The sequence below is a fragment of the Pyxicephalus adspersus genome, chromosome 1 (assembly GCF_032062135.1).
Source record: "Pyxicephalus adspersus chromosome 1, UCB_Pads_2.0, whole genome shotgun sequence".
Lineage (NCBI taxonomy): Eukaryota > Metazoa > Chordata > Amphibia > Anura > Pyxicephalidae > Pyxicephalus > Pyxicephalus adspersus.
In genome coordinates this window covers 148,054,124-148,063,670 of record NC_092858.1, presented here as the reverse complement: position 1 = coordinate 148,063,670, position 9,547 = coordinate 148,054,124, and the positions used below count along the sequence as shown (strand labels likewise).

Here is a 9,547-nt window from a genome sequence, read left to right as displayed (position 1 = left end):
CACACAAACATAGGGAGAAACCTGCAAACTCCATGCATATAGTGTCCTGGTTGAGATTTGAACCTGGGATCTAGCTCTGCAAAGGCCAAAGTGCTAACCACTGAGCCATCTTCTTTATTTTACATGATCATTGGAAAAAGCACCCTCATTCAGGTGTTGGCTTTTATTTTAAACATACTGATTTTGTTTTAGGTGAAGTATATTGCTACAATCAGTTTTCAGGCTACAAATATTTTTATCAAGAAAAGAAAAATCATGTTGATCCTGCACAAAGCACAAATATCTTCATTTTCTTTGTGAAGACCACTGTTTCCATCAATTCACATGGTAATGGAGAAAAAAAAAAGCTATTAAGTGTCCATACCATGTTGCAACCCACAGCTCCCTCCATAAATACAATGGAGAAATATTTGTGGCAGTAAATGTTTTAGTAGTAGGATTACAAGTTGAAACTAAAAGGGGTAAAAAGTTCAGGTGAAAACAAGCTACAGTTGAATTGTTTTTTGTTTTTTTTTTACAGAAGCAAGCTGTTATTGTCTTTTGTATTCCTCCTATATTCCTGCTTGAAATATTCCTGATCTGTGCTGTGTTGGTGTTGATTTGTCTCTTCTTTACAGAGAAGGGTGATGACTCTTCTTGATGAATGCTTTGATCAGGAAGTGACAGTCATATCTGCATCCTGTTTTTGCTCCACTGTTGGACTGTCAGTACATACCATGTGGGGATTTCTAGCTGGGTAAATTTAGTTAGGCCGTGCAAAGGTCTGCACTACTGCAGTGATACGTAATAGTTATGTTAAAGAAAACAAATCAAGAGACCCGATTTCCTAATAAATGAAGAAATTGTACAAGATTCCAAGGCAGAATTGCGATATGAGTCTAGGGCCCTGCTGGATCTTTTTAATCACATTAGGGAGAACAACACTATGCATGTTTAATCCAGCTTGCTTTATTACTTTAATTTATTTATTACTGAGAATGGCCTTTCTCCAAAAGAGGGAAGGACTTCTCATTTCCAAACAGCATCAACATCAGCAAAATCAGGAAATATTATCACAAATGCTCAGTGACTACATTAATTTAAAGTCAAACTCCAAGATTGAAGTAAACACTATAAAATAAATGCCACTTTTTGCCTGTAAACTCAGTATTAGCAACAATTTTGTGCCTTGTCCAGCCTGTTCAGGGCAATTTCTGTTTTGCAAAACTGTCTGCTTTCACTGCTGCTTTTTCTCCACTATGCATCATGTGCAACAAAAAATTTGGACTTTATTACATCATAATCAGTAGTATGGCTGCGACATAATACTGCACTGCATATTTATAAAACACATTAATGTGCTTTACAATTATAGTTTTTGCTGTACCAGCTTTGAGACCTGTCAGTCACATGACTTGGTCTCCTCCTGTTCTCTCTGCTCCGGAGTAAAATATTAGGATATACATTAGGGCCAATGAAGCTACTACAGAGATGCATGCTTGTCTTGATTCTGTAGTCCAGCTTTAAATTATAAACATTTATTCTCAATCAGGGTTCCTCCTCGAGCTGTGGATAATTGTTGTCCTATTATGCACCTGCATAGTTTTTGAGCAAACATCACTTTTCAGAGCGTCATGATACCAGAGATCATTTCTCTGTTTTTAGGGTGACATTCAGACTGCCACTGTAAGCAGGGCACTCATTTGGCTTGCCATTAATGCAATGGGCATTTAAAACTTAATGAAAATATTTTAAAGGGTTCCTCTGGGGTATACGGTGTTGAGAATGACTTTTTGGAGGCTTTGGAGTTCTGAGTTTGCTGATTTTTACCTTCCCACTCCACCATGCACCAAACAGGGATAACGTAAGGCATGCCCAAACATTGCTAGACTTAAAACAAAGATGTGTAGTATACACAATTAGGTTGGTGCTTTGTACCTGCAGCTTTATATTAATTCTCCTTTAAACATTGTGTGAGCCTCTAGAAGATCCTATGCAAATACTAACTCTGATATTTGCGTAGACTTAGGCTTGCCCCTATATGACACTGCACAGTCCCGGTAAATTGGTTTGTCAGACACTGAACGTCTCCTCCAGAATACTCTGCCTGTATGCTGGAATTGGGTGCACATTACATAGCTATGCTGGGGCTTTCAGTCTGAATGTTCTAATGCTGAAAGGACGATTTGGCATCTTTTGGTACTATACAGCATTAGGGATGGTACAGCATACTTAATCATTGAGGTCTTCATTGACTCCAAAACTGCAAATTTTGACATTGACAAATTTCCAGAGTCTGTGTACAAATTGGTAATGTGAAAATGTTCAGAATACAATAATAATATGGTAAAGTATTTGTGAACCCTAACCCTAAACTTCTCTTTACCATTGGTCTGTTAAATATACAATTGAAAGCATTTTTGTTTCATCTACGGAGAAAAAAACATTTGTTTTAAGAAATCTTATGACCTGATTACTTTGCTCTTTCGTTTGCTGCAATCTTAGATAGGAACAATGTAAATGGCGTCTCTGAGAATTAAAAACCTCCTCCTGTTGTGAAGGTTAGAAGTGGAGAGTTGTTCTGTAGTTCGTCAGGTGATAAGGCTTCTTCTCCATAGACTTAGTATAGTTAATCAGTTTTGTCATGCTTATGCAGCCACCACATCTAAGGACTGTTTTTTTTTTCTTTCTTGAGTTTGGTTGCACTTCAATGGAAAGTGAAGCTAAAGTTACTTACAATAGAAAATAATCCTATGTCATACAGTTATACGTCTAATTACCAGCTGACCTGTACAACTAGATTTTTTTTCAATTTCCATATCTGTTTTAAATTTCCAAATCATTTGTCGTCTTATCCTAAAATCCTACCCACCCTTGTCCATCCAATTAATTTTAATCCTAGTAGTGAATGTCCTGTGCAGAAATGACAGCTTGATTGCTTTATCCTGTTATACTATTCCAACTTCTGTGCAAGATCACCCCCTAGGGGTAGAATCTGGAAGATGCAGTTGGACTATTTTGTACTTTAACATTGCTCATAATATTTGGACAGAGCAAAGACTGATACATACGAGTTAAAAGAATATTAGTCAGCATTTACTTAAGTTTAGGATTGGGAGTACTTATAAATAAATAAATATATTATTGTAAAATAAATAAATGTCACCATTGTCCTTTCAATTCAGTTGACGTTCAGCATCATGTAGTCCTGCACTAAATTTAATGCATTGTGCAAAGCATTAGGGTTCTAGGGACTGTTAACAGGTATGTCAAGTCAAAATACAGTGTCAGTGCTTGTAACACAATCACATTCCTTCATGGTTTATCCCTTTAAACATGCTGGAAGTATCTATTGATTTGACAGATATATAGTATGATATTACTTTCCCCTTTTATATGACAGCGCAGTGTATTTTCAGTTTTGAATTTGGCGCTGACTTCCTAAACACATGGTCTTAGCCTTGCCTACTTCATTTCAGACAATATAGAACTTTTATCTCCATAATCCCTCCTTGTGCACAAGCAGAGGAAGCTATCTGCTCACTTGACTTCTGACAAAATTGTTTTTCTTGTACCTATTGAACTAATATGACAAAAAAAGCTATTCAATGATATATTTAGACCAAAAAATGAACAGATAAAGGAAGCAGGTTGTTGGGGTTTGCACACTTGCTCTGGAGTGGATTTGCATGATTGGCTGAGAGTCAAATTCATAGCATCACTAAAAGTGTCCTGCCAACAGGAAAGCCCTAGTGAATACTAACAAAATAGTTTTATTATATCAAATGTAAATAAACTCAGTATTACATGTGGTGTGTATTTATGCAGTCTATTTTCAGTTCCCTTATTTATTTGTTAAACTATCTTCTGCATTTCTTTGGGATTGTTGTTTTGGATTCTGCATGCAGCACTGTTTAAGGCAACACGATTACTGAATTTTAGAGGAAGTTTAAACAACAGTGAACTGAAGGTTATTGAGTGGAAGTTCTACTGTTTTACTGTTTTAGCTTCCTATCTGTCTTCAGAGCTGTTTTGCATATCCTTGTGTCCAGGGCAAAGTAGTAGTAATAGCAAAATGGTCATTTTTATTTCCTCAGTTAGGACCACATTGAGCAGTAGCATTTCATTAAAGAACTCACCCTTTTACAAACAGCCATCTTTGCTTCCTTTAGTCCTGTGGTGGCTCAGATACAAACAGTATGATGGGGAAAAGGTGACCTGGTCTTGGCCTATGGTTATATTCTAGTTTTTTTTAAATGTCCATGGTGAGTATTTTTGAGAAAATCTGTGTAAAAATGTTTTAGAATTAAAGTGTATATCTACAACCCCTGTTGAATTTTTATTGCTGTCTGGGTCTTAGGGCTTTATCTTCATTTCCTCTCCTTCTAAAACACTGACATTTTTGTATTCTAACTATTAGCAGGAAATGAAAAGAAGATAAATCTCAGTAAAAGAGAGGAAGGGATCTGACCATTCCTCACTCTATCCAAAACTGTAGAAAATGTTTTTGTCTTGCTCAAAATCTCCTCCTAGCTGAGATATCCCCACATTTCACTCTTATTCCACTGCTGCTTTTCTGCACTGTACGTACAGTGTTCAACCTGGAAACTTTTTAAAGCTGGGTGGAAAGAAATTGTAGGGGGTCGCTAGCCCTATATTATGATCCAACTCTTTAGTAATCACCCAAATACAGCCAGGTGGTTACTGAAAAGTGCCGGGTGGTGCACCCGACTAAATGGGGCTGGGGAGAACACTGACGTAAAATCAGAAAGCATGACTGCTTTCTGATTTTAGCATCACTGCATTACGGGCAGAAGGATATCAATTTGTGTTACATGGAATCTCAGGTTTTTTTTTAATGTAATGAATCTTTTTAATCCTTACCACCCTCTCCCCGTTACCTTTTTTTTTTTTCCCCCCGCATATATTGACATTTTGGTTATATGTTAGAGCATGAATAGGAAACAAATCAAATTAGCCTTTGACATGCGTGTCTGCATTTTAGCTGGAACAGTTACTGGTTCATTTGCGCTGTTGGTAAAAAGCTTTGTGTGCTATGCTGTGTGCTGCAGATGATGTAAACTGCATAAGACAATGATGAGTCTGCTGTATTGATTGTGTGCAGGTTTGTAAAAACACATATTACTGTTTTACAGATCTTGCCATCTTCCACACTGTAAATTTTTGGCATTCATAATATACACCCTTTGAAAATGTTTGTATGATAATGGCCATTTGCATAGTTTTCTTTTTCTTTCATTTTATGTCTCAATAACTTTCTTTCTAACCTCATGTCTTTCTCCTATTCCTCCTTGTGCTGCATTGGATGCAGAACCCGTCCCAGGGGTGTGCCACAGAGGTACTGTGACTTTTTCCAGACAATGACCTCTAGTACTCTCACTATTTTTTTAATCTAGGGTCTAGGCAGCAGAAATTTAAAATCAGGTTTGCAGTGGGATGACCTGTATTATATACTTAAAAAAGTGGATTGTATAGGTGGAAGAGAGCCTGGAAAAGCCATGATAGCTCTATAATCTGCATTAATGGTCCAACCCCACAACACATCTGGATGGGAGCATATAGATTATGTCTCAGAAAATGTTGGCAGATACACCGCACCTGAATGTGTACAGCTTGGTGAAGTTACCTTTTATCATGAACTTCTAAGTATGGAGAGGACTTATGGCTTTCTTCTTTTAGAGTTGCCTGGGTGGCCAAAACCAGCACTTTCAAACTTCAGCTGACTTCTGTGGTCATTTTAGCTCAGGTCTAGCAACTCCTGCTACCTACTCCTTATCAAAAAAATGGATATAGGACAGGCTTTGAACAGTTGGCCATAGAATTACAGGTTTAGCATTGTATGGATCTCACGTAAAAGTATGTAGTCATTTATGTAGGCATCCACAACTACCTGGTGTCTTATATTGGTGCCAGGTTGGAAAAGTGAGTACACCTTCACTTCAATATGATGGCTTTCTAATCTGGACAATGTCAGCTACATGACCTAGTAATTGTAAGAACTGGTAATTGATCAGTATGGCTGATCATTTTTGCTATATTAATAACAGGTACAGGGTGTGTCTGCTCAGTGCATAGAAAAGTATGCTTGTGTACTGCCATCATGCAAGTCTACACACATATCTGTGCGGGGAAAAATACGATTTACACTCCGTCAACTGACGTTTTATGTCTGTGTTGAACAGTTCATAGAGGGCAGTAAAATAGACTTTAGTGCTGGAAGTCCTTTTACATAGAAGAGCTGTACACATAGGTAAATATTTGCTACAAGCATTTGTGTACACAATAAACACCTTTTACATGCATTATGTACATTGGTATGTTTGGAGTAATAATAGCTTTTTGATAAAAATCTAATACAGCTAGTAACGTTGGTATGCGTCCATGTAACAACAGGGTCATTTTAACTAGTGTAGTTCTGATTCCTTGGGCAAGTATGTGGTTTCTCCAGAAGCATTTATATATTTAATAAAAATTAGAGATTGAATTGGTTGAATTAGAACACATATATTTAATCAGTGTTGAGTGTAAAGAAAAAAAAAATTGAAGCCATGTAATTAAAGCTGCCTTGCAAATTTTGATAGTTGTAAGACCCGTTACTGTATTATCCTTTAATTGTGTAATATTGTGTCTTGGTTTTTAGGTATTAGGATATTTGCTTGATTGAAACATATTGCTACAAATATTCGAGCCCCTATTATGTATGTAATTAAATGTATTTTATTGCCCTTTTCCATGTTGCTTTGCAGCGTCCGTTCTGTTCTGAAATGCTGCCTATAAAGGTATTCCATAGAACAGCTGCTGTACATTATGGCTGCATGATGTGCACAGTAAGACTCAGAGAGGGCAAGTGTCACTGCAAGCTGCAATATAATACTCAGGGCTTTACACATGTGAGATACATTAGGTAACAAGCTGATAGACTGTACTGAATGGCAGCCAGTTCCAAAAATGTCACAGCCATGTCATAGGTCAAGATAAGGTACCTCAAATTGTTGGATAGTTCGGATATCAAATGAAGAATTTCACTTTTGCCAAATGTTAGTTTCCAAAAATGCTTACAAAGTTTACTCAAACTGAAGCAAAATACATATATCATGAGTGTTTCCAAACACATGGTTTGAGGTATGAAGAGTAAACTTGATCATATTTATGCACAAAAGAACAAATGACATAAATAAAGTTTTGGTAACAGTTGACTTTGTTTATTAAAGTGTATGTGTTGCACGTAGAAACTAGTTAGCAAGTTTTTTTAGGTGGCCATTATCCTTTCACTGGTGACAGCGAGATCACTCCCTCATCTTTGCTGTATTAGCACACCACTGGGAAACCATTTGCTCAGCTTTTAAAGCTGAACCTAGGGATACATAGGGATAACAAATACTGACTAAATACAAGATACAATACTTAATACAAAAGGCATATGTCTATTCTTACAGCTTCCTGTAACAAATACCGGTCACTGCTGCAATCTCACCCAATGCAAGGTGACTGGTCTTGTATCCACCACCCCTACCTGTAGTTTTGTACAGGTGGGTTGTAGTGAGTGGGCCCAGAGGCTGATGTAGCTAATAGGAGACACCTGTGAAGAGCTGATTTGGGGACCTCATAGAGATTCTTTGAGGCTGAGAAAAGTGCAGGACCGTTTTGCATTTGCATACTTTGCACCTCCCTATGTCCACCCCGGAGTGGTCCCGCTGAGTTCCTCCTACAGCTCTGATCACTGCACAGGCTATGCACACCTAACGCCACCCCTAGTTTGCTCGCTATAGCCAACACAAACACAAAGTGTATTTAAAGTCAACTTGTGAAGGTTTGGTGCTCCTCTAAGGTTTCTTCCTTTTGCAGTCAGTGTATAACTTTGGAGAAATTTTTTCTTAATTTTTTTTTTTTTTTTGTCTTGAGATAGGAAGTGACTAAAAACTGTGAAAGGACACAAAAATAAATTCTTAGAGCTCTGAACTAGTTTTGATAAATAAAACTAAATGAAATGTCTGGGCTAACTTTATTTATCTCATCCACTGTACACACACACAGCCATAACAACAAGCTCACAAACTTATGGGTATTAATATAACACCCTGACAACCATCACAACAAAATGTTATGTTTGTGTGTATATGTATGTGTGTATATATTATACACATGCACATTTATCTATCATACTGGGTTTTATATTGGCTGCTGTAATATTTCTGATTATTACTTCTCTGATTTAGTGTTGGGTGCATGCTGATGGGTTTCCCTGTCATATGTTTGTTGGTTTATTGTGTACTTTTTTTTTGTAGTTTGGATTTGTCAGAACTCGCAAAGGCTGCCAAAAAGAAGCTTCAGGCGGTAAGTTCTATAAGTTATCGTAAGGCGTGTTCTTCATCTACATAAAATTAAAGGCTGATATCTGTAATTTATCTGATAGAGCTGTTCATCCCCGCTTCTGTCTTGTCACCTCATCTCCTGTATTACTTGCCATGATTCTCTGAGTGGCATTTTTTTGTAGTCATTAATCATTGCTGCTTTAAACTGATGTAATTGCGGTGTTCAGTATGTCTATGCTCTGATGATTTTCCCTGTTGTCATTATCTCTTCATCTAGCACTCCTCCGTTCTTTTTCCTTTCTTCTGATGGACATGTGTATACTCCCCACTAATACCAGCTAACTAACCAAGCACTGTGTTCATTCACAGCTCAGTAACAGACTCTTTGAGGAGCTGGCAATGGACGTTTATGATGAAGTCGATCGAAGAGAAAATGATGCAGGTAAAAAATCTTTGCTAACATATTTAGTAAATTATGTTAAGAGTGTAAACTAGATTCAAATGTATAAACAGTATATGGCTTTAAAAGGGCTGGAGGAAAAACTACACAGAAACACACAAAATAAATGTCAAAACAGAGCAACTCAAACCGGTAATAAAAAAAATGTATAAATAAAAGGCACGTTATTCGGGTAAAAATGCACAAGTAGTGGTCACCATACATAGAAAATCACAAGTGTACAGTGATCTGTAAATACATAGAATACTTGAAGCTTTATAAAGTTATGAAAGCATTGTCTGTTTCTGTTCATGTCAATCTTGGCTCCACTTCCCAATTCTGTTTGTCAGGTCACCCATCAAATTAAAGAAGCATTAGGGTGGTATGGAGGAAATGGGGCCAAGGTAAAAAAAAAAAAAATCTGTGACTTGCTTATTATTTAAAGATCAACTAAACCCAAAATTAAACTAGGTAACTTCTAATAGCAATGCACCAGGTAAGTGAATACAGACGATGCATATAAGCAAAGTGGTGGCTGGAATACCTGTTTTATGGTATTTTGTTGTTCCCTTTCCTCTGGCACTCCTGATTTAGACCAAAAGTTGCTTTTCTAGCACACCTTATGCAGACAAGATCCATTGTTGTCTCATCAGGAAACTCAAGATCTTCAGCACTGAGAAACCAACAAAGGATAAAAGAAAATATTCTGTTAATAATACAATTCTTCATGATACACATAGTTTTGTAAAGCTACATGTCATTGGATTAGGCTTTACGTTTACTAATCTAGGTTCAC

The 9,547-nt window shown here is 37.0% G+C and overlaps 1 protein-coding gene across 1 annotated transcript in view; it reads left to right on the top strand.

Moving 5' to 3' along the window:
- The window catches only part of GIT1 (GIT ArfGAP 1), a gene marked incomplete in the record, with an annotated part of 90,326 nt that overhangs the window by 60,097 nt on the left and 20,682 nt on the right, over positions 1-9,547 (top strand). The window contains 2 exon segments of the mRNA XM_072430690.1: positions 8,286-8,334; positions 8,682-8,754. Of these exon segments, the coding sequence (XP_072286791.1) occupies positions 8,286-8,334; positions 8,682-8,754 (122 nt within the window).